The sequence below is a fragment of the Solanum verrucosum genome, unplaced genomic scaffold (assembly GCF_900185275.1).
Source record: "Solanum verrucosum unplaced genomic scaffold, falcon-dt-bn FXZP01000267.1, whole genome shotgun sequence".
Classification (NCBI taxonomy): domain Eukaryota; kingdom Viridiplantae; phylum Streptophyta; class Magnoliopsida; order Solanales; family Solanaceae; genus Solanum; species Solanum verrucosum.
The window spans coordinates 693,456-719,399 of record NW_026019869.1 but is presented as its reverse complement, the minus strand read 5'-3'; the positions used below and the strand labels follow the sequence as shown (position 1 = coordinate 719,399).

The 25,944-nt window shown below is 33.6% G+C and overlaps 2 protein-coding genes across 5 annotated transcripts in view; one reads left to right on the top strand and one right to left on the bottom strand.

Moving 5' to 3' along the window:
• Positions 1-25,944, bottom strand: part of LOC125818747 (protein trichome birefringence-like 11) — a 97,832-nt gene that overhangs the window by 64,376 nt on the left and 7,512 nt on the right. The gene's annotated exons all lie outside the window — the stretch shown is intronic.
• LOC125818794 (aluminum-activated malate transporter 14-like) lies at positions 5,999-10,340 on the top strand. Its single transcript, XM_049498307.1, has 6 exons — positions 5,999-6,287; positions 6,377-6,517; positions 7,177-7,446; positions 8,350-8,459; positions 8,581-8,724; positions 10,011-10,340. The coding sequence occupies exons 1-6, from the start codon at positions 5,999-6,001 to the stop codon at positions 10,338-10,340; spliced, it is 1,284 nt and encodes a 427-aa protein (XP_049354264.1).

Below are 25,944 nucleotides of genomic sequence, written 5' to 3'. Positions count from 1 at the left end.
TAAGCAGCGAAATTTCAATTAGAGGCCTAAAATCTAAATAAAATTCATATGTATTTATTTAAAAATTATTTTTCTAATTTTTTAAATGTTAATAATTACTTAATATTTTTTATCTAAATGATTTGTTCGAATAACTTTTCTTTTAATTATTAGTTTTATACAAGATTTTATCAACTCAACGTTGAAAAACATTCATTTTTTTAGACAATCATTATGTGAATTGTTAACATAATTCAATAAGTTATAAGTTGAAAATTTTAAAATAAAGATAAGAGATAGAATCTGATTCAAGAAGTTGATAACTTGATACACCATATTTTAATATGTTTCTAATGCTTGAAAATTTAAAAAGGAATAAAAAAGAGAATATGCAATTCATTTTATTCAACACTTTTAGAAGATTGATTAATATTTTCGATAAAGTATTACTCTAATTTATCAAAGATTCAAACAAAAAGAGTACAAAAGGAGTTGAAACAAATGTGAGTGTTACCAAGAGAAGGTAAGAAGGCAAAACAATGTTTTCTTGATTTCTTTTATTTGAATGGGGTGAAGGAAAATAAAATAATATGACTTTTTAGACCTTAAATAGGATTTCTTAGCTACAATTTCACTAATTAGTAAGTACACTTTGATTTGGTATGCATTTGTATTCGTTGTATTTTTTCGCATGTTTCGAAGAAGAAAATATATAAACTGATTTGTATCAAAATGAATACACATTAGGGAGGAGAGATGCGAGTGAGATCGAGAGAGAGGGGAGAGGGGTGAGCAAGATCGTGAGAGAGAGGAGAGAGGCGAGCGAGATCGAGAGAGGAAGGAGAGAGGCGAGCGAGATCGAGAGAGTGAGGAGAGAGGCGAGCAAGATCGTGAGAGTGAGGAGAGAGGCGAGCAAGATCGTGAGAGTGAGGAGAGAGGCGAGCGAGATCGAGAGAGAGGCAAGCGAGAACGAGAGAGGGAAGAGAGAGGATGAATACATTTTGTATTCGTTGTATCACAAATACTATTGATACATAATACAATACATCATGATACAACATACAATATAATACAATTGATACATAATACATTTGACGAAGAAGATGAATGCATATTGTATTCGTATGAATCACAAATACAATTGATAAAGAAAATAAATATAGTTGAGACAAAATACAAAATACAAAATAATTTTTCGAATACAATTAATACATAATATATTTGAATGAATTTCTTTTTATTGATAGGAGAGAGAGAGAACGGGGGCAGTGGAAGGAGAGAGGCAAGGGAAAGAGGGAGAGAGAAAAGAAAATTTGCTATAAAATCCTATAAATAACTATAAATTGTAAATACTATAGCGATTTATCGTAAACACATATCAAAATTTGCCTTGTTACAAAAACAATTAACACATAATTTGTTCTTCTCCAAAATTTGAGGCCTCCAATTTTTGAAGGCCCCAGGCATTGCCTTATTTTTGTAAAGCGTTGTAATATAAATAAAATAATATTTTAATATTTTTTGATCTTTTACTTAAGTACTTCCTCCGTTTCAAAAAGAGTGGCCTAATTTGATTCGGTATGGAGTTTAAGAAAATAAAGAAGACTTTTGAATCTTGTGGTCCTAAATTAAAGTTATGTCAAATGTACAAAATTGTCCTTTAATCCTGTGGCTTTAAACATGTCACGTGAAAAGTTGAAATTAAAATATTACCAAAAAAAGAAAGAGATCATTCTTTTTGAAATAGACTAAAAAGGAAAATAGGTCATTCTTTTTTAAACAGAGGGAATAATAATTAGTGGGCGTGAATGCTATTGTATATGCTTTGGCTAAAATTAGGTGGGTGGATATATATAATATTTTTTTGAGAGACGAGAATATCTGAAATTATAAAATAGCAAACTAAGTAAGTAGGAAAGAAAAAAAAAAAGGGTTTTATTAAGAATCCAACAGACAATAAACTGAATAATAATGGACAAATTGTAGTGGCCCTAACATTATAATAAGCAACGCACCATATTATACTACTTTTTCCAATTAGTCAAGAGATCATCTTATCAAAATATCAATTCCCACTACTTCAAATTAACCATCCTTTTTTTTTAACTCTTGTGTTTAGTATGAACGAAGATGTTTTCTATGGAAAATGATTTATAGAATATTTTTTTTTTTGGAAAATAAATGAATTTTTTGAACTTATATTTTAAGTGATTGATAAGTAAATAAGAAAATAGTATTCTCGTATCTTACATTTATATGTTATCTAGCAAATCACTAGGGAGACGAGATGAAACAGAAAGTGGGGTTCGATGGTGGAGGGGGTGGGATGGTCAAGGGTGGGGATTATGAGAATGGGAGGGTGAGAGAAGACAACAAATTTGAAATGTCACTTATGCAACTTGTTTTCCCTACTTATAGAAGTCATTCTCCTCATTTTTATGAAACTTGTTTTCTTACCAAACATTTTGATCAACCAAACATGGAATTTGCATTATATGTTTAAAGAGCTTAAAATAAGAGTAATAATTCTGTAGAAATAAGTTACGTCTATAAAGGCATAACTTTGTCCATTTTGAATCATCATAATTTATGCCTCTATTGATATAAGTTCGGATGTAGGAATTAAGCATAATTAATGAGTTATGAATTTCTTAAGGCTTGATATTCTGAAACTAAACTTATGTCTTGCAATAGTATAATTTTTTGTATTTTTCTTTATGCCAAAAGTATTTTCAACCACTTTTTGATCTGTTAAAGTACCAAAAGACGAAAATTAAAGATCATCATTTTGAGAGGCAAAAATTAATAACCACCCCAAAATAAGAACATTCATGCGATGACCCATATATATACTTCTCGAGCAATATTCAGACAACACCACTTCAAAAAATAGAATTTTTACACCAGACAACAACCCAAGTCCCAACAAATTACAATCCATAGTAACAAATAACCTAAAACTTTATGGTTTACAAATTTTAGTTGGTATAATTTGTGTGCGTGCAATAAGTAAGTATATTATATACAAATTATATGTTCATTTAATATACATTAATTATATATATAATTAGGATATTTCAATGACGACCACGATAGGAGATATTTCTTCAGCTAAAAATACTCCAAACTTGGAACCTCAGGATTACGATAGATTTTCTTCTGGTTTGCCATAAAATATAATGCACTTTTGTTGATTTAGACAAATTATTGGTACATTGGTGTGTTTCCTACGTCTACTGCAACTCTTAATGATGAATTAACAAGATATACACATATATGTATGTTGTTTAATTTAAAAGTTGTACAAATTATAATTTGATTGAGAAGCCCCTAACTTTTATTTTTACAGCACGATGATTATTTATGAAAAATTATGAGCATGTGCCACTCATAGCCTTATTGTCATTACTTTTTCCTAATATTAAAAACATAAGTTAATTAGTCCTAACTTATGTTACGTTGTTGATAAAAACTATAGTCTATATGATAGAAGAACACTATTGCATATAAGTAGTTCTACACAAAAAGTACGAATTTCAAAGTTCAAAATCCATCGTTTAATCTCTTTAGCCAAATTCATTAACCAAAACAAAAACTCTCCTTTTTTTGTTGTTACATATCTTTTAATAGTATAAAGTACATAAATTCCAATAATTTGATGCTAATGACATTTTATTTCGAAAGTTTCTCAAATTACAATGATTTTGAAATTTAAAAAATGTGCGGATACATTACTCCTTCTTCTGATACATATAAAATAATACATGAGTTATGTATCATACATAACTATAAATCAGATTCATACTGATTTAGATTTGAAATAATTGGGGTTATCTAAACATTTTTACCAGATACATTGTACATAAGCAAAATTATAGTATATCTTATAGAGGTGGAGTAATGTATCCGAATATTAAGAGAAAGAAGAAAAAAATAAGATTTTTATAATTAATTCAAATGATAAGAATTTTTAGAAATTATATTATTTTAAATCATATAATTACATTATTTTTCCTAAAATGAATAAGCAAAATAATTTAAAATATTTTTTTTAATATAAGAAGTAAATTTAAAAGGAACGGAGAGAATAATAATAACCCATAGATTTTGAATGTGTGAACAAAAACCATCAAAGTTTAGGATGGTGCGTGAGCCACTTAAAGTCACTGTAGCTCACAAAAGCTAAAAGACGCGTATGTACGGGGTTAGAGTATCATTTTGGATCTTTTTCGGTGAAAAATTATAATTAGGGCCCGTTTGGCCATGTGATATGAAATTATGATATGAAATCATAATATGGTATCATGATATGGAATCATGAGATGAAATTGAAGGTTTGTTTAGACATGCGATATGGAATTTTTGTGTTGTATATTTTCTCATAAACATAAAAATCCCATAAGTTGTAAAACTATTAAAATAACCCCAATTGTTTATTCAATCTTATCAAATAAACAAAAATTTATAAAATCACATAATAAATTATTACAAAGCTATTTGTTCTCCACTTAAGTAATTGTTTCATCTAACTTTAATTTAATAAAAAAAATGTTATTCCAAAATCGAGTATTATGTCGAATTTTGGAATGTACACCTGTCATATTTTTTGGTTATATAAATGTTGGTGCCATCTTGCTAATTGCCTCGACAATTATTTTAACATGCATGTTAATTGTTTCAAGTGAATATTGAAAAGTTTCACTTGCCGAGCGTTGACTATCATTTCGTGCAATGATGGTTAGAAAAATACCCAAAGCCTATCCAACCTAACTTTCATATCAATTTATTAGAGTAAATGAAGAGATTGCCTTTTCACTCCATGTTCAAATAGATATAACTATAGTTGTAATAAGTACAAAATGGTAGAAGTAATAAATTAAGTGTTGGAGTAAATGAACAAAACAAATTTATTACTCAACAATCGGTTGGTGTGAGTTAAAGTGACTATATGTTGGTGAAAATAATAAATTTTATGTCGGTGAGAATAATAAATTTTAAAAAGTAATGATATGATTATAAATTTTATTTACATATGAAATAAATGGTTAGTAGATATAAATGTGGGGTTGTTTCAACAAAGTATAAACTCGTGGATCAATTTTTGTATAAAAATATCTCAAATCATGATATGGAATTCCCATATAATTCATATAATGGTTATTGGAGAATATGGAATCACATCTCATGATATGAAATCGGCATAAAATCGCATGTCCAAACGCTGATTCCATCTCACGATACCATATCGTGATATATCGCATGGCCAAATGCCTACACAGTATTAGTACTATTTAGATATGTTTAAATATTTTTGGGTATATAGTAAATGCCGAATTCATCGTCGACTAATTTTTGTATCTACTTATTCAAATTTTAAACCTCTTAGTGAAACTTTTCTTAGCCACTGCATATATATCCTTACACTTTGTAAAAATATTAGAGATGTAATATTATTAACTACAAATCTATTAAAATAAATAAATTTTGTAATTATAATCTTATATATATATAAATTTTAATATAATAATCTTAAACATATCATTTATTTCTACGTATCATTAAGAGTAAAACGAAAAATGTTCAAATTAAATTATTTTGGAACCAAACATTAAAATTGTGTTCTTTTTAACAATTTAAATAATTTGGTTTCACAATTCAACATAATATCAAATAACATTTGGGATTCAAAATGAAAAAGCAAAAACCAAATATTTATATGTTCACTTTAAAAGATAAAACTTTTAAATAAATTGGTCGCACAATTTTAAATTCTAGAAAGTACTAGAAATTGGATAACATGGAAATTTCATAGTATTTGATACCTGTCTTAGTAATTTGGCCAAACAAGCGTGCACCACATTTTACTAGTGTCCACATCAGACCTGCATTATAACTAGTTCTATAAATAGACAATATTATTATCTTCTAAGTTATATGATTAATTCCTTCTCCAACTATTTATTCCATTCTCCACAACATTTGGAAGAAATATAATTAAGATCAAATTAAAGTCATCATCATGAGTTCTAACGTTGTACCTGTTTCAAATGAAGAAAATATTATTATTATTTCTCAACATGACCAAAACAAATTACACAAAACCAAACTTTCCTTTATTGATATTGTCTCATTTCTCAAGGAAATAATAGCCAAATTGGATATCAAGAAAGTTATACATAGTGTCAAAGTTGGTATTGCTTTAGTATTGGTATCACTTTTGTACTTGCTTGATCCTCTATTCCAAAAAGTAGGACAAAATGCTATGTGGGCTATTATAACTGTGATTGTCGTCTTTGAATTCTTCATAGGTTTGTTTTGATAGTGTAAAAATTGTTTATACTACTATCTGTATATATAAGTTAAATTTATCTGATAGTGTAGCATGTTGTCCGAGCAGGTGCTACACTAAGCAAAGGGATAAACCGAGCGATTGGTACCGTATTGGGCGGAGGATTGGGATGTTTGGCTGCAACCTTAGCTGATGAAAGTGGTGAAATTGGTGGTGCCTTAGTTGTTGGCATCTCTGTCACTATCATTGGTAGTTAACAATACTTTCATGACCTCAACACTATTTTAGCTAGGTTAAGTCCGCTTTATTTTTCAGATTATTAATTTAACTTATTTTGAACAGTTATACGTGGTTATCTATCAAGGTGATAACCTGAACAATAATTATATATAACTGACCCTAATAAGTAAGATTAGTAACCTAAAAAATAAAGCTGATAACAAAGGCAAAGCTAGTAAGGGGCTAAGGGTTCATTTGAACCCCAAAGCAAAATCGACTTGTAGCTGCTCCCTTTTTAGAGAATCGTACGTGATACTTACACTGCTTAATTATATATATACGTAAAATATAAATTATATTTTACGTATATATAGTAGATGTTGAATTCCCTTCCAACTTCTTTGTATGTCTACTTTTTCATATTTTGAACCATCGTAATGAATGAAAATCCTGACTCTGCCATTACTGAGATAACCTACAATAATAATAAAGGAATCTAACAACGGTAATGCAGTCAATGAGTCTAGTTAACCTCTCTATTATTATTATTTTACTGCTATATGGAAGAAATGTTACTATTGAGAACATATATCATATTACATAACATAAAGGTCATTTAAAGAAAAAAACTTACGATTATAATTAAATGTTGTTATAGAAAATGATTGTTACGTTGTATGATGGAACAGGTGTTGGTGCAACATACTCGAGGTTGATACCAAGTGTGAAGAAGAAATATGACTATGGAGTTTTGATATTTATATTAACATTCAGTTTAGTAGTAGTATCAGGTGTTAGAGCAGACAAAATAATGAAGTTGGCTGGAGAGAGACTGTCCAACATTGTGATGGGCTTTGCTGTTTGCATATTTACAAGTTTCATATATCCCATTTGGGCTGGTGATGAACTTCATTTCTCCACTGCAACTAAGTTTGATAAACTTGCCACTTCTATCCAAGGTAATAATAATAATTAAGTTTACTTAAAAGAAACATGGACAATTTATATCCAACTTTAGTAGGTGTTTCGTCGTAGATTTCAAATATTTTTCACTCTTTTTTGGAATATATAGAGTTGGAGTTGATATATTTGAAACAATGTTCATGCTTCAATGTAGTACTTTAAAAGTGAAAAGTGAGTCGGAAAACAAGTTATAAGTTATTTTCTAAATTTGAAATATAACTTCAAAATTGAATTTGGACTTTTTACGACAAAACACCAACTTTCAAATAAAATAAAACAAAATATTTCAAAAAAACAGTACTCCCTCTGTTTAAAAAAGAATGACTCGCTTTTCTTTTTAGTATGTTTCAAAAAGATTGACCTTTTCCTTTTTTTGGTAACATTTTAATTTCACATTTCTACATGACATGTTTAAGGACACAAGATTAAAGGGTAATTTTGTACATTTGACATAACTTTATTTAAGAACCACAAGATTCAAAAGATTTCTTTATTTTCTTAAACTCCGTATCAAGTTAAACTAGGCCACTCTTTTTGAAACGGAGGAAGTAAATAATTTTTATCGTCAAGAAACGGGTCCTTTGGTATTATCAAATTCCTTAAGATAAAAGAAAAAGAAGAACAAATACAAATATACAATGGTATAATTAAGTCATGACAAAATCTACATAATTAATACTATAATTTTGATAAAATTTCCTAATAGTATCTTAATTATTGCTAGTGGTTTTAAAACAATATAAAGAATTTTTATACTATCAAAATATCTTTTTCTCGATTGCTAATTTAACTTATTATAAACAGTTACATGCAGTTATTTTAATTAGATCAATAATTTATATTTTATAGAATAATTAAACTCGTTTATTTAATGTGTTTATTCTTATTAATAATTTCAGGGTGCTTAGAGGAATATTTTGTGATAGCCAATGATGAGGAAAAAAAGGCAACAATTGACATCAGTGGATGCAAATCAGTGATGCACTCCAAGTCTAGTGATGAGTCATTGGTATAATAATAATAATCAACAATTACTCGCTCTATACTAAAGTTAAAATCTTACTAGGAAATCCATTATCTTGGATATATTTTATTTTTGTTATAATAATTAAAAATGTGAAATATTTCAGGCAAATTTTGCAAAGTGGGAACCTTGGCATGGAAAATTTGGATTTTTTTATCCATGGGAAAAGTATTTGAATATTGGAGAAGTTTTAAGGGAACTTGCAGCAATGATCATCTCATTTAAAGGATGCATTCAATCAGTCAGACAGGTGAAAAATAAATACTCCAAGATATAGTTTATTTTTCGTTTTCAAAATAGTATAAAAAAAAAGAAAATTATATGAAATAGCAAACTATTAATTCAAATTAAATGTTATAGCCATAGTTTATTTTAATTGTAATTCGCAGCAAACATCTCATTTTTTTGCCATCTGATTCGTTATACAATTAGCCATTTTATACATAAAATGTATAAACTGCGTTTGTGTTTGTATAAAACGAGAAAAAAGTGTATATACAAATACAAATACGTATAGTTTTATCCCATACACTTATAATTATAGAAATACAGATCTTATTATACAAATTACAATGTATAAATGAATTTATACAAAACAGAACAATTTGTAAAAAACTGGATGTTTCTAGCGAATTATACAAATCAAAAGCTTCATAACAAACATAAAATTTGCTATGGAGCGCAATTATGCAAACTATAGTTATAACATACAAATATGATTTTTATGTTTGTTATATGTGAAAGTTTCTCTAAAAAAATGTTTAAGAAAATTAACCATGACTAAAAAATTAATTTAATTGACCATTAAAGGAGTAAAGTGACAAAAATCAAATACACCCTCTAGTCTCAAATAGTACTAGTTGTTTTGACAAATTAAATTTAGTTCGAAATATTTAATATTAAGACAAATAAAAAACCATTTTGTGAATTTTAATTTATTCTGGATAATGAAAGTAATGAAAGATTAATTAAGTGAGACATTAAATGGAGATAAAAGATCATTTATAAGCAACAAGTGTTCATCAAAAACACATGTCACTATAAAATCGTAAGACCATGTATAATGGAGATAAAATATCATTTATAAGCAATAAGTGTTCACCAAAAACACATGTCACTGTAAAATCATAAGACCATGTATGGGGTTGACATCTATCAAGTGTCAGAAAATCAAGAAAATTAGTAACCTAATGAAAGGGGAGCCAAATGACTTGATCAATTCAATTAGAAACTCATCGTCTATTTTCTTTATTCAAATCTTTAACAACACGAAAGAAAATCATTGTTCAACTTTTTGACAATATGAAAAAATCTAAAGCTCTAGCCTTCCTCTCTATCTATATAAGGGATGGAAATGCGAAGGCCTTTGCCGTCCCTTCTTTACTATATGTGCAAAGATCTTACAAGACATGTAATATGACCATATGTTTCTTGTTTCAAGTTAATCACTTTATTTCTTTCATATATCAACTCATTTTCATTTATTTGTCGTTAAATTACTCGTAACTAATATAATTTCTTTTTGATACTACTCAGTCGTCCCCAACGGAAAGAGACAACATAAGAGAGCCATGCGAGAAAATAGGGTTGTCACTAGCAACAATTTTGATGGAACTTGGAGATAGCATAAGAGACATGAAAAGATGTCGTGCCAAAAGTTTGATAACACAATGCATGAGAGAAGAGCTAAGCCTCCTTGTAAACTTAGACAATAATAATAATTCGACTGATAATGAAAGTACTCTTGGATTGGCCAGCTTTATTTTTCAAATTTTAGAGATGGTGGACAAGGTTGAATTGTTGGCTACCAAGGTGGAAGAACTTGGTGAGATTGCTCACTTTCACAACAAGAAACTTGATGTGTAACTATAATATATAAGTGAATATATGCCAATTCCTTTTCAATTTTCTTTTCTTTAACTTCCCAATTGAAATATAATTATTGTCTTTAAGCCCTTTAGATCATGCGTACATAATTACACCCTTGAACGAAAATTAAAGTCATTTTTGTCGTAAATATTTTTGTATCAAAAGAATGGCGAGAAAATAGTCTAAAGCCCCCTCAAATTATACCTGAAATCCCAACTATACACTCCAACTTCACGGGTGTCCTATTACCCCCTGAATTGTTTAAAATATGTGGCACAGTGAGTTCACTCACCTTCTCTAAGCCTCCACGACCATCACATTCATTGGATTCACCATGGAATTTCATTATTCCTCTTGATTCTAGAATTTTGATTATTCAATTTGTGCATGAAATTAGGAAATTTTGAAACCAACTTTTAGTAATATTATTAAAATTGTAAATCATCATGCCTAACCACATGGACAAATGGGTTAGAAAATTCTTATCTTGATTTTTGGTGCCCTAGTTTAATAATTTAAATTCAAGTTCAGAAAGAATTTTGGATTGTCAACGAAACCCATATGTGATTTTGAAAATAGAAATGAAAAGATCCATTGTTATGTATCCATTACCTCAATTTGAAGAATTCGACAAATTCATCCATGAAAATAACTTGAGTATCAATCAAATAGTGGATGAAACGATTAGGAATAAAACTCTCGCCAGATTTTACCTTTCAAAATTGTTGTTGCGGTCATCGATGATGAAAACATGAAACATATCGTCAACTCCTCCAAAATTTGAGTTTTTTTTTTATATATCAAAGGTTTAAGACTTGATAATATTGATGGTAGGAAGGAAGAAGTGAGTTGGGTTGATTGATAAACTTGATGTTTGTAAGGAAGATGAAAATGGTGGAAAGAAAAAAAAGTGTATACTTGACTTGAAAAAAGACCTAAACCCTGCCGCCACTGTCAAACCATTTTTCCGGTGGTTATGACCACCATGGATGCTGGCCAACCCTCAATGGAGGTTGGTCAGCCTGCTATACCTAATAAACCTTCATATGCAAGCTCTTTAATGCCCACGAATTCAAACTCTAAGCCAATTCAGCTGAAACCAATAACCTATCTTCATGGAGAACCGATCGTCCTATAGGAGCAGGAATAGGTAGAACAGATGATTATCAATGAGAACCTTGAATTTGCAGTCATTGGAAAGTTCTCCTATAGATGGCCAGACATACAAGAGTTGAGAAAATTGATCCCGAAGCAATGCGAACTGAAAGGAGAATGCAAGATTGGGCTATTAAGCAACATGCATATACTGATACGGGCGACATTATTAGAAGATTATGTGCACTTATTATCAAAGCCTGCCTTCTATATTACACAGAGGAACTGGTCCTTCCCTATGAGAACCTTGAAGTGGAATCCAATGTTCAATCCGGAAGAAGAGACAACTACAACGATCGCATGGATTTCTTTCCCTTCACTTTCTCCAAATTTCTTTGGGAAGGAAGCCGTTTTTTCCCTAGCAGCAGCCGTTGGAAAACCTCTACAGGTTTACATAGCGACAAGGAACCAGACAAGACCTAGTTGTGCAAGGGTAAAAGTAGAGGTGGATCTTTTAAGGGATTTTCCCAAACGAATAAAAATAGGCATGAGGCGATTTAATGGAGAAGTGGGTGAAAATCAAGTATGATTACGTCCCCAAATATTGTAAAACTTGCATGATACAAGGACATGACAAACAACAGTGTTACGTGGAACACCCAGAATTGACCAACACAGGAGAAGGAGGAACAAAAGCCAAAAGTTGTTGATGGACATAAGGATGAAACACTAAATGAAATGGTGAAGGGTAACGATGAAGGGAAAGAAAACATCAAACAAGACAAGGAGGAATGGATTCTGGAACAAAGAAATAAAAAGAAAGGGTGGAAGAAACAACCTGAACAAGTTTGGGCCAAGGTACAAGTTCCAATATTAACCAATTTGGAGCACTGGAAGTAGCAGAAAAGGACTGTGGAGTAGATGTAGAGGTAGAAGAGAAAGGAGACAAGTAAGAGGATAAAAAAGAAACCTCAAAGGGTTGGGTAAAGAGATCATTTGAGAATAAAGTTTCAACACCAGGAATACAAAGTAGTTACATCAACAAAGACAAAGGCAGTAACATGCATACCCCTGAAAAGAGAACAAGATCAATGGAAACATCAGGCAAAGTGGGAGTGAGATTTCGCAGTGTGGAAAATGATGGTACACAAGCAATGGGTGACACTTCACAAAGGCATCGAACAATAGTAGCGGAGAGTAAGGAGAATGAAAGACTGTTGGTGGTGAATGTAGATAAATTGCCTTTTAAGGAGGCTCTTGATTTAATTGATGAATGGGAGGAGGAAATAAGTCATAGGAAGGATAGGGAGGAGGAAGATGCTTTGGAGTACAACATACAATAAATTAGTAAGGCAGGAGATCTATCGCCTAGACACACCAATAGCTTAAAGGCAAAGAGAAGACAACCCACCATTTCTCTCCAAGTCAAAACAAGAAGCAGTAAGGACCGATCTTCCAGTAGTGATCAATAATTGAAAAGGTCATTTTCTGGAATATTAGATCGGTTAACACCCAAAATTCTTTTGGGAGGTTAATGGACCTAAACAAGAGACATCATTACTCATTCATAGCTTTAATGGAACCTTTTCAGGACCCATCAATTAGAGCATTTTAAAAATAAATTGGGATTCGATAAGGCCCTGGCAAATTATTCTGGGAAGATTTGGACTTTCTGGAGAGATGATTGGGAAGGCACTGTCAAGATGGATTCAATTCAACACTTAACCTTAAAGTTCTATAATAATAATTTTTGCTACATTATTTTCTCAATATATACTAGATGTAGTTTGGTGGAAAGACTGGAATTATGGGAAGAGTTAGCTAACATTGCTGAAGATGTTCATGTTCCAAGAATGGTGGGTGGCGATTTTAATGTAATTTTAAAGGAGGAGGAAAAATTGGATGGTTTAGCTTTTACCTAACATGAAGCAATGGATTTCGCTCATTGTATAAATAGTTGTGCCTTGTCTGAGGTAATCTTAATGGACGAATTGAAGATGAATGCATATTAAAAAGATTGGACAGAATCATGGTGAATCATGAGTTCTTGGCAACATTCCCGTCCACAGAAGTTCATCATCTTATTAGACAGAGATCTGATCATGCCCCTCTTCATGTGATTTGCAAGACAACCACAGTCCGTCATCAAACCGTTTAGATTTTAAATTTTGGACTAAGCATCAACAATTCAAGAGTATAGTACAACAGAATTGGGCTATTGATTTCGTGGGCAGTCCGTTTATGGAGTTTCAAGCCAAACTAAGAGAGTGAAGAGAGCTTTGATGACATGGAGTATAAAGGTTTTTGGCAATATTTTTCAGCAAATTGCGACAATAGAGGATGTTATTAGAATAAAAGAAACTCAGCTTGAGATGAATCCATCTGCTAAAAATAGAGCGGCTTTAAGTCGAATGGAAGCTAAATTGAAGAAATATCTTAAGATTGAGGAGGAGTACTGGAAACAAAAGGCATGAATGAGATGGTTTATCATGGAGATCGGAATACCAAAAATTTTCACTCTTACGTGAAAAATAGAAGGAAAAAGCTACATTTAACAGAGATTAGTAATGATTTAGGTGAAGTTGTACAAACTAATCACCAGATGGGAGAGGCAGCCATATCCATTTTTACGAAGCAGTTTACAAAAGAAGGGGACATCAATGATTTTTCAATGATAAACCATATTCTTAGTTTGATCACAGAAGGTGAAAATGAGGAGATGGTTAAGCTACATTCGCATGATGAAGTAAAAAAGGTAGTCTTTGAGTTAAATAGAGACAGTGCATGTGGACCGGATGGTTTTTCAGGACTATTTTTTCAGAGTTGTTGGGAAATCATTGGGGAAGATATTACCAAACTAATAAGAGCTTTCTTTTGTGGGCAGGAGCTACCCAAATTTATTACTCATACTAATCTAGTTTTACTCCCCATGAAAGAGGAGGTAAATACCTTTTCAGATCTTTGACCCATTAGTTTTAGTTGTTTCATCAATAAAGTAATCTCAAGGATGTTACACGATAGAATGATAAAAGTGCTTCCAAAGATAATATCCCCAACCCAATCAGGTTTCGTGAATGGCAGAAGCATCACTAAAAATGTGCTATTGGCTCAAGAAATAATCAGGGATATAGACAAAAGAAATCAGAATATTAACGTGGTGGTGAAGTTGGATATGGCTAAAGCATATGACAGAGTGTCTTAGGTATTTCTAACGAAGGTCCTGAGAAAGTTTGGTTTTTCGGAGATCATCATAGACATGGTTTAGAGATTGGTTTTTAACAACTGGTATTCGGTGCTGATCAACGGGCAATCCAATGGTTTTGTTGGTTCTTCCAGGGGGCTTAAACAGGGTGATCCACTATCCCCTACTCTATTCATTATTGCAGCAGAGGTGTTGGCTAGAGGTCTGAACAGTTTGCACAAGGATATAAATTTTAAGGGATATGGCATGCCTAGGTGGAGCCTAGAAATAAACCACTTATTCTATGCAGATGATACTATTTTATTCTGCTCAGGGGACAAAATATCAGTGATAAAAATGATAGTGGTATTGAGAGAATATGAAAGGATTTTGGGTCAAATGGTAAACAAAGCAAAGAGCTCATTTTATTTACATGAGAAAACTCAGTTTATAATTACAATAAGGTTGAGAAGACTGACTGGGATAAGGCAAGGAAATTTTCCTATCACCTATCTAGGATGTCCAGTTTTTTATGGAAGAAAGAACAAGAGCTACTTTGAGGAGTTGATAAGGAAAATTGCGGGAAGAATCTTACTATGGCAGAATAGGTTTCTCTCTTTTGGAGGTAAGTACACTCTAATCTATTATGTCCTTCAATCTCTTCCTGTGTACTTTTTTTCGGCAATGAATCCTCCCAAGTGCGTGATAGACCAGATTCACAAAAACTTTGCAAAGTTTTTCTGGGGCAGCTCTAGTAGTCTGAAAGGAAAACACTGGGTTGCATGGGATGATATGTGCTTACCAAAAGAGGAAGGAGGTTTGGGATTTAGGTCCTTGCATGAAGTTAATAATGCACTTTTTGCAAAACTCTGGTGGAATTTCAGGATATCCATATCATCATTATGGAGCATAGGGAAACAAGTACTGCAAGAAACTACATCCTACCGTGTCAAAGTGTGTTGGAGCATCTCATGTATGGAAGAAAATGGTGGCTATGCGAGATGAAATCAAACATGAGATTTGGTGGCAAGTAAAGGATGGAAATTCTAGTTTTTGGTTTGATAACCGGATGAAACAAGGTGCTCTATACTTTACAGAAGGGGAATCTGCCGAGGAAGAGGAGATTAAGGTAAAAGAATTCTTTGAGAATGGCATATGGAACATAGATAAATTGAGAGAATTTATTTCAGAAGAAATGACAGAGTATATCGTTGAAAGCATCAAGCCTGGTATGACTGAAAGTCTAGATAAGGCTTGGTGGATGGGGAACTCGACGTGTGAATTCACTGTCAAATCTGCTTACCACTTAGTACGACATAAAAGAGACAAGATAGAGTGGAATAATTGTATGTGGTTAAAGTGCTTGCCTTTTAAGATTTCCTTCTTCCTATGAAGAGTTTGGAAGAAAATACTTGCCACTGATGACAACCTGAAAAGAATGAGGATGAATATAGTCTCTAGATGTTTCTGTTGTGATAGTGGAGAAATGGAAACCATGACGCATTTACTACTAACAACTCCCATAGCTCAAAGGCTATGTAAGCAGTTTGCTTCTTGTGCAGGTATTATTATTGGAGGACAACAATTACATCAATTAATTTTCCAATGGTGGGAATATGATGGAAATCCTAAAGTATAACACATAATGAAGGCCATTCCACCTATTGTCATGTGGGAACTCTGGGAAAGAAGGAATGCGAAGAGACATGACAAGGAAATTTCTTTCAACAAAATATACTCACAATGTCAATTGACAGTACATCAGCTGATTAGAGCCAAATATCCATGGCTAAGAAATGTTCCTTATCACTGGGCTGGAATGATTGATTTGCTTCAGAATTATAAACTGAATCTTTACTTTCATATTGTCAAGTGGGAGGCACTAGATAAAGGATGGGTCAGGTGCAATACAGATGGGGCAAGCAAAGGCAACCCGAGGGAGAGTTCATATGGTTTCTATCTAAGAAATAGTACGGGGGATCTGTTATATGATGAGGCGCAGAATATTGGTATAACTACAAACATGGAAGCAGAAATAATAGCTATGTGGAATGCATTAAAATATTGCAAAAGACAAGGCATCAGTAACATCGTCTTAGAGACCGACTCTTTGAGCCTTAAGAATATGATTATGAGGGATTGGAAGATACCATGGAGCTTAACCGAGAAGATAAAGGAGATACATGAAATTATGGCTAACATACATATTCAGGTGATGCACATTTTCAGAGAAGCGAACCAATTAGCAGATTGCATTGTTAACTTAGCTATAAATCAAGTGGAGAAACAACACTATGACAGTTTTCATAATTTACCAAGTAGGGCAAGAAAGATTCTAAACATGGATAAACAATATACACCTACAATCAGAATCAGAACAAAAAGGATAAAACAGTCACCAACAAGATAAGCAGAAGAAGGATCACAAGTTCACATATTACAATTACAAACTAGTTTGTGGTTAGACCATTGGCAAAATAGGTACGTGAGATCTAACCAGCCTGAGCTATAACAACTAACAAAAACAATAGAGTCACCAGCAAAAATGAGAGTAAGATTGGTATGGAATTCCTTGTGCACAGTGAGGAGAACTACAAGAAGGCAACTTGGATTTCTCTTTCTTTATTTCAACTGCGCGAGAGGAAGGGAAGCCGATTAGTGATGACAAATGAGGGGAAAGGGGAGCACTTATATGAAATGAGCATCACAATTATGGAGAAAGAGGAGAAATTGATACCTTTGATAGCCGATCAATACCAATACTCCTCTCTGAGATGGAGAACGTGGATGACCCAAAAGCGAAGGAGAGTGAAGCTCGAGATGAAAGGCCATGGCAGAATCTTCAGCGGTGGATCTTAAAGATGAAAGAGGAAGGAGAAGTTGTTGCTCAATTTTTCAAAATTCCTAATTTCTAGAGCTGTCTTTTTTCACCTGAAGAGTGGTCATGTTTGGACCCTCTTTTGTATATATTTGTTTCCTATTTTGTATAATGGGTTCATCTTGAGTCCATTATATCTTCTTAATAAAGTCGGACCACAGGTCCAAATTTGATTTCTTTTTTTTAAAAAATGAAAATGGTGGAAAAAAAGATTAACCAATGGCAAAAAAACGAAAGATTATCAAAGATTTGTAACTTTACCTTTCAATAATAAAACTTGAAATTTCATAACTGCACATTTCAAAGAATGGCTAAATATTAATAGTCCAAGAGGAGGAATATTGGGGTCCAAAGTTCAGCCTTGAAGAAGATCAAAGTGGTGCAGAAAGAGGCTTTAAATCAGCCCAAAAGGAGGCCAATTCAGCCCTTAAGTGGAGCTAAAACTAGCAGCCCAAAAGGGGCTCAAAAGACATGACCAAGGCACCCACAAAGTTCTTAATCCAACCACAATTATTATGATTTTAGTTTTGCCTTAGCCCCAGGCTAGAGTTTTATTTTATTAAGTTCTAGATTGTCTCTTTAGGGTTTTATTAAGGCTAACAGTCAACTTATTTATTCTATAAATAGTAGTTTTTTTCAATCATTAAAAAGACATTAGATTGATATCAATAATATTAGAGAGAGTTCTTTTTAATCTTTGTAACTTGTTCTTTGAGAATTTATCTTTATGCATTTACTAGTTTCATAGTTTAAGCTATGAGGTAATTTCTTCTTGTGAAGTTTGTGATTTATTTTTTGTATTCTTTAGAAGGTGATTAGTTTATAAATACTAATTATTATCTTTAGTTACTCGTAAAGTGGTCAAGATCCGGTGAATCTATTGTTTTGATACGTTTCTCAAGTAAAGTAGTTAGATTTAATCCATAAATCTATGTGTTGTTACTTGGATCATGTCAAGGCTTAGAACATCAAATCCTTGGAAAATCTTGGATCTTTCCTTTGAATTTCCATATCTTTTTTTATTTAGTTTATGTTTCTTTTCTATAACAGCTTCTGCGCTCTAATTTACAACTTTATATTTATGATCCCCTTAACCTCGTTGTTAACAACTACTCTCGATGTCAAGAGTTCCAACTCCATTGAAAATGTTAAATCAAAGATCCAAAACAAAGAAAGAATTCCCCCAAATCAACAAAGATAAGTATTGAAATGACCCAAAAAGTTCTTAAAAATGTGCTTCGGAAGTTACCGGAAACTTGTTTAGCTATATAAAAAAAAATCCGTTTCGTTTTTCGAAAATCCGACTTCATATTCTTGTTTAGGGGGTCAAATTGAGTGGGAAATGGGTCTAATCCAAATTTTAGAGCACCCGTATCAAAATCCGAAATTTCCAAGTGAAGCCTTTTTCGAGGGTCTACTTTGGAGGGTCATATCTCCTAGCACACAAATAATTGGGTGGACCATAACATATCCATGGGAAGCCCTTTGAGTTATCTACCTAACGCACTTCGTTTCACCTCATTCGGAGTTCGGATGAAGAAGTTATGCTCATTTTCGTAAAATCTGTCCGGCAGGAAATGCAAATTTCCAGTGACCGAAATTACTGTTCACCCGCCTCATTTTTTTTCTAAGTGTTGGACCATTTTTCCAAAGGACATATGTTATTTCCTATATACCATTAGTTCAATTCCCATCTCTAAAACATTTCCCAAAACATCTCTCCCATACTTAGACACATTTTCCATCAAGAACCCTAATCCAAAACCTTCTTCAAGATTGAAGAGACTCTTGCTCCAAGTTCCAAGCTTCCATTGAAGACACTCTCAAGACCTTCATAAGAACTCAAGGTATGTGGTGTTGAACTCATGGGTCCTTCCACCCATAGTGCCTAGACTCTATTCTACTCACTAATTCATTGTTTAAGTTAAGATTCATAAATTAGTCTTGTTCTTTGTAGTAATTTCCTGCACATTGAATTTTAAACATGAAAAGTGATTGTTTTGAGCATGTTGTGACTCTAGAACTTGAATCTAAATTTGGAATGGATGTGGAGATTTTCATATGGTATTGTGGGTGTTAAAAAGGGTGTTGTTGTAGGTTGTTCATTGGTTTGGCTGCATAATTACTACCATATTTTCCATGCTCTTTGATTCCACTACATGCCTTCAAGGTGTTTGACAAAATGTCCAACTATGGAGAATTGATGAATCGATGCTTTAAAGCTTGAGTTATGAGATGTATGGCAATCCAGAGATGTGTTGATGACAAACTAAGCTTGTGTATATGTTCATTCCATACGTGAGATTGCATTAGAGCCTAATGGGAATTTCCTATATAAAGTGTTGCATGACCATGCCCGGTCCGGGGGAAAAGAACCGGACAACCATGTGAGAGGTTTATATCTCACCACCTAGGATGCTTGGGGTGTGACCAACATCAACCATGTGAGAGGTTTATATCTCACCACCTAGGATGCTTGGGGTGTGACCAATATCAACCATGTGAGGGGTTTATACCTTGCCACCAGGGTGTCCGGGTGTGAACGGCATCCCCCATCCTAAGTTGGGGTTATAGATTGGTTGGATCATGCATACACATATGATATCTACTATTAGTATAGATTTACTTAAACATGTTTTGACTTCACTTTGATCATGCATCCTCATATTGTTATTCATAATGCCTATGAAACTATTTCTTGTATTTCGATTGTGTCCTTGTCTATTGTTGTGTTGCACCACGCATACTTAGTACATTTCAAATACTAACGCATATTTTGCCTACATGATGTCACCATGTAGGGACCGGAGCTACTCTTGATCCTTCTCTCCATTCACGTGGCTAGTACGACGCTTATCCGAGTTTGTTGGTGAGTCCTCAATGATTCGAGGGCTATGTTATGTTTCCTACTCCTATGTTTTGAGACTTTAGCTTGCAATTGTATTTTAACTATGAGGGGAGCCGGTAATATGTCATGGCCCCCGTCCTATCTATGTATGTAGAGGTGTGCGTTGGACAAGTATTTTGTAAATGAGCTTGACTCTTGTTCTATGATGTCATTTTGAAATGGTTTGCCCTTAGTCCCTATTTCCCGTTAATTAATGTTGAATGTACTTCCGCGACCGATGAAGTGTGATGACAAGTTTGAGAGGCTTGTTTGGGGTCCCTTCGGGTTCCTCATTCGCCATGTCACGTCTAGGCCCTAGGCTTGGGTCGTGACAAGCTTGGTATCAAAGCACTAGGTTGTTAAATCCTCGGAGTCCAACACACACCGCGTTGAGTAGAGTCCTAATCATGGTTGTGAAGCGCGCCACGACTATGAATGGGAGGCTACAAAACGTTTTAGGAAAGGTTTCCCTTCTTCATGTTCTATGTCGTGCTTAGAGTGCGATAAGGTAGCAGGAACTTTTGTTCCAACCCTTGTAATAACACTACCGTTATTGCTTCTTTTCCCTAAGATACCAAAAGTCTTGAGTGGAGGATAAGGTCCAGATCTATCAGCAAATTTTCCACAAACATTTGTAGGGAAATTAGTACCTTCTGAGCTAACTTTCTTAATCTTTATTAAGTTGCTTTCTTTACCCCTATGATTTTGACCCTTTATTTGGTCCATATGATCCACTTTGTGTCCTTCAGACACAGAAATGAGAGCCAAAAGAAAAGTTATTAACAGAACACTAAAAGTATGCTCCTAAAATCAACAATACAATATTATCTTCTTTCCACTCCCCCAACATTAAAAGTAAACAATATACAACACGTCTTACCTTCAATAACATAGAAAGTAAACAATTTACAACACTTTTCAGATGCAAGTATTCACACAGAGGAAAGAATCTCAACTAATGGAGCATAGAAATTAGAGAAGGAACACCATAGGAGAACAAGAATTGGAGAATTTAATATTGTTTTTTATGGTTTTGTGGTGGGATAATTTATAGGTCTATTATTCAGTCTCTAGCAGAAATAATATATCTCAATACTAATTACTAGTCAAATAACAAGAGATAAACAACCTTAACCTTTTATTTTAGAATTACAAATACAATATTATCTTCTTTCCCCGTTAAATGTGCATTATTATATGCTCTATATTGATCTGAAATCCATGTTGAGCTTTTGTTAAATAGTAGTAAGTACTATTTATTCATATTGTATATTTTTGAATATCCCTAGTATTCAATCTTAGATCAAATTTGCAAAAAGAAAGTACAACGCCTTTGCTCAAGAGCTCTGGTTTTGGAAAGTTCGCATTTGGTATTAATCAGAAAGGAAGTAGAACAATATCGTACATTCCAACTCCAGAGATTGTTAGCACAAGACCCGGTGTTGAAGAAATTCAATCCATTTATGGAATGCAGACTTGTCAAGACAAAAGCTAGGAGGAATTGAGGTTTGAGGACTACCAGTTAGGTGATAAAGGTATCCTTAACTTGTTTTCTTATCTGTAGATACAAAGAAATCTACCTTGTATTCATTTACACTTTTTATACTTCATGGGCGAATTTGCAGGTCAGAAATATGGTTATTCATTTACTGTTTCCAAAGCACACAGGGATTTGGTGTCATCGACAACACGAGGCCTTTCAAATCATCAGTATTTAACCAATCAACTGTTGATCAACCTTTTTATTCCCATTTTCCAAGTACATTTGCAATGGAAAGAACATTCAAAATACTGTAAGTGTTTCTGAATAATATAAAAGGCACCTTGTGGTCTATAAAACCAGGGAAGCACTTCTATTGTGGTGTTATACATCTAAGTTGTTGCTACCCTTGCAGCCTCTGCTCTTTGTTCCTCTGCAGCCAGAAATGACTCCTAAAGTTGGAGCAACACTTCCAACAACCAACATTTCTCACCCATCAAACATGTACTTAGTGCAGTACACCTTGCTTTTTTTGAAACTGATAGTATGTTGGATTGTAACTATGTAACTAGTCCTCCCGGCACCTGTTTATTTTGAGAAGGTGCTAGTTGCTTAGAAATTGGACAATGACCAAGTGTGAGTATCAAACTTTAACTATCGATTGTTTTACTTTACTGCATGTGTTATTAAATGCCTAATTCTAAGGTTAGACACAGTCTCCATCTTCATAGGTAATCCAAGGTTCCAGTTTCATATGAATTCCATCTTCACATGTAATCCAAGTTTCAATTCCATATAAATTCCTAATTTCATATTCTGCAGCTACATCCATCCGAGTAATTAATCCTACGATTTATCTAACAATTCATGGATGAAACGACCACTCATCGCATAACCACTACTATGATTTTGCAGTTGTGGTTGTATTTTGTGTCCAGATTTTAAAACTAATTGAACAAAATATTATTTTGAAATCCGGTAAAGGCTTAAGGTTTTATTATTTTGTTCTTAATTTACACTTTTTTGTAGGTTTTACCGGATTCATTCTTATTCTTCACTTTCTTGTCTTTGTCGAGTAAATATTCTGCATCCCTGGTACTCAAACAGTATAGCTAGTATTTTATTTTGTAAAAGTAGTTTCAACTCTGTTTTGTATTGTATGATTTTCACACCCTTCTTATTTAATGAGCAATTGATTGTATTGATTACTCTGTTTTTTTAGGTTAATAAATGTTGATATATTGAAGTCTTGTGATTGTTTAAGTGTTAGTCGACTGTAATTGATCAACATCAATGTTATTGATTGAATTGACAATATTAGGAGCACTACATTATCAATATTTTTGATAGTTACTTGAGGAGGCATGTTCTATTTTTAAGATTATTTCTGTAAGTATAGAAACTGGGAACTTTTTCTTATCTCCCTGTTGAGGTTGAATTATTAAAGAACTGGAATCTATGTCAAGTTGATGAGACTTAGTATTCAGTTGTGATAGTACTGTTGTAACAACTTTACAACCTATGCGTGCAACTCAACATTAGACGCATTATCACCATTATATGATTCTAAGAAGTAAAATGATTCCCCATTTAGATTCCTAGTAATTAATTAAGTCTTGCCTAACAGTTTCCAAGATAACAACCATTTGATAAGAAATACGGCTTTGATGGTGCCCAACTTCAGACTATATATAGCATCCTTTCAGGATTAGATGTCTTGAGTGTTGAAATTTAATTAGAAATCGTTGAGGTCCGGGGGGTGGGCCTCAAGGAACGGCGCCTCGAGGTTCGGGGGTGTGGGGGAGGGGGGCCTTCGGGCAAGGCGCCTCGAGGTCCGGGGAGGGGCAAGGCACCTTGAGATTTGTGGGGGGGGGAGGGGGAGGGGTCTACAGCTCCTTGACTTGGCCTTGATCCATGAGGCTCCACCCATGGAGTCGTACCTTTACATTTAACCCCTAAACCATTCATTCTAAGTATGAGAAGCAAATTTTACGACTCTAACCCTTACGACAAGCTCTAGTGGGTGTTTCATTTTTCCTTCTTTGGGGCTCGTTTAAACTTCAAAATGCACTCGTTTCCCCCTCGAATCAACTCACGTCATTGTCGTAATAGACGTCTATGAAAAAGTTTAGCAAAAAACAAGATGGATTCCTGAATCACCAAAAAATCAATGGACAAGCACACAAAAATTGGTAAAATCTGGTTTTTCCTGCTTTGGGAATCGTTTGAACTTGAAAATGTGTCATGTTGCCCCTCGGGACAACTAACTCCATTAATAAACTCATAATGGAAGTCCATGCAAAATTTCAACCAAAAACAAGTCAGAATCCAGAATCACCAAAACTCCATGGACTATGCACACAAAAATTGGTAAAATTTGGTTTTTCCTTCTTTGGGACTCATTTGAACTTGAAAATGCGCCTACTTGCCCCTCGGGACTAAACCATGCCATTAAAAAGGTAGTAACGGACGTCCATGAAATTTTTTGGCCAAAAGCAAGTCGAAATCCCAAATCACCAAAAATTCATTGGACTATATAGCACACGATAATCAGTAAAATCTAATTTTTCATCCTTTGGAACTCTTTTGAACTTGAAAATGCGCATGTTTGCCCCTCGGGACCAACTAACACAATTAATAAGGCCGTAACAAACTTCCATGACAAATTTCGTCCAAAACCAAGCCGGAATCTTGAATCACCAAAAATCCATGGACACATGAAAATCGGTAAAATATGATTTTTCTTGATTTGGCGCTCGTTTGAACTTGAAAATGTGTCTGTTTTCCCCTTGAGAACTACTCACGTCATTGATAAGGTTGTAATGGATGTCTATGAAAAATTTTGACAAAAAAAACATGGAATCCTAAATCACCAAAAATCTATAAACTATATATATAGCACACGATAATCGATTAAATCTAATTTTTTCTGTTTTGGAGCTCGTTTGAACTTGAAAATGCGTATGTTTACCCCTCGGGACCAACTCACATAATTAATAAGGCGTAACAGACGTCTATAAAAAAGTTTGGTAAAAAACAAGCCAGAATCTTGATATAGCACACAAAAATCGATAATAGATGGTTTATCCTACTTTGGGGCTTGTTTGAACATGAAAATGCGTTTGTTTGCCCCTTCTGACCAACTCACGCCATTATTAAGGTCGTAACGGACGTCCATAAAAAAATTCGACAGAAAACAAGCCAAAAATTTGAATCACCAAAAATCCATGGACTATACACGAAAATCGGTAAAAATAAGTTTTTCCTGCTTTGGGGCTCGTTTGAACTTGAAAATGCGCTTGTTTGCCCCTTGGGACCAACTCATACCATTAATAATGCCGTAACAGACATCTATGAAAAATTTCGATAAAAAACAAGGTGGAATCCTAAATCACCAAGAGTCCATGGACTAACTCGATAAAATTTGGTTTTTTCTGCTTTGATGCTCGTTTGAACTTGAAATTGCGTTGTTTCTCCTCGAGACCAACTCACGCCATTAATTAGGTCGTATAACATCGTAACGGTCGTCCATGAAAATTTTTGGCTAAAACTTAGCCAGAATCCTGAATGACCAAAAATATGTAGACTGGCACACGAAAATCTGGGTTTTCCTGCTTTGTGGCTCATTTGAACTTGAAAATGCACTCGTTTGCCCCTTGGTACTCACACCATTAATTAGGTCGTAACAGACGTCCATGATATATTTCGATAAAAAACAAGCTGGAATCCTGAATCACCAAAAATCCATGGATTATAGCACTCGAAAATTGGTAAAATTTGGTTTTCCTGCTTAGGGGCTCATTTGAACTTGAAAATGCTCATGTTTTCCCCTCGAGACAACCTCACGCCATTCATAAGGTCGTAACGGACCTCCATGAAAAAGTTCGACAAAAAACAAGCCAGAATGCTGAATCACCAAAATTCCATGGGCACACAAAAATCAGTAAAATCTATTTATTTATTTTTGCTTTGTGGCACATTTGAACTTGAAAATGCGCATGTTTTCCCCTCGAGACCAACTCACGCCATTAATAGGTCGTAGGACGTCCATGAAAATTATTGGCCAAAAACAAGCCGAAA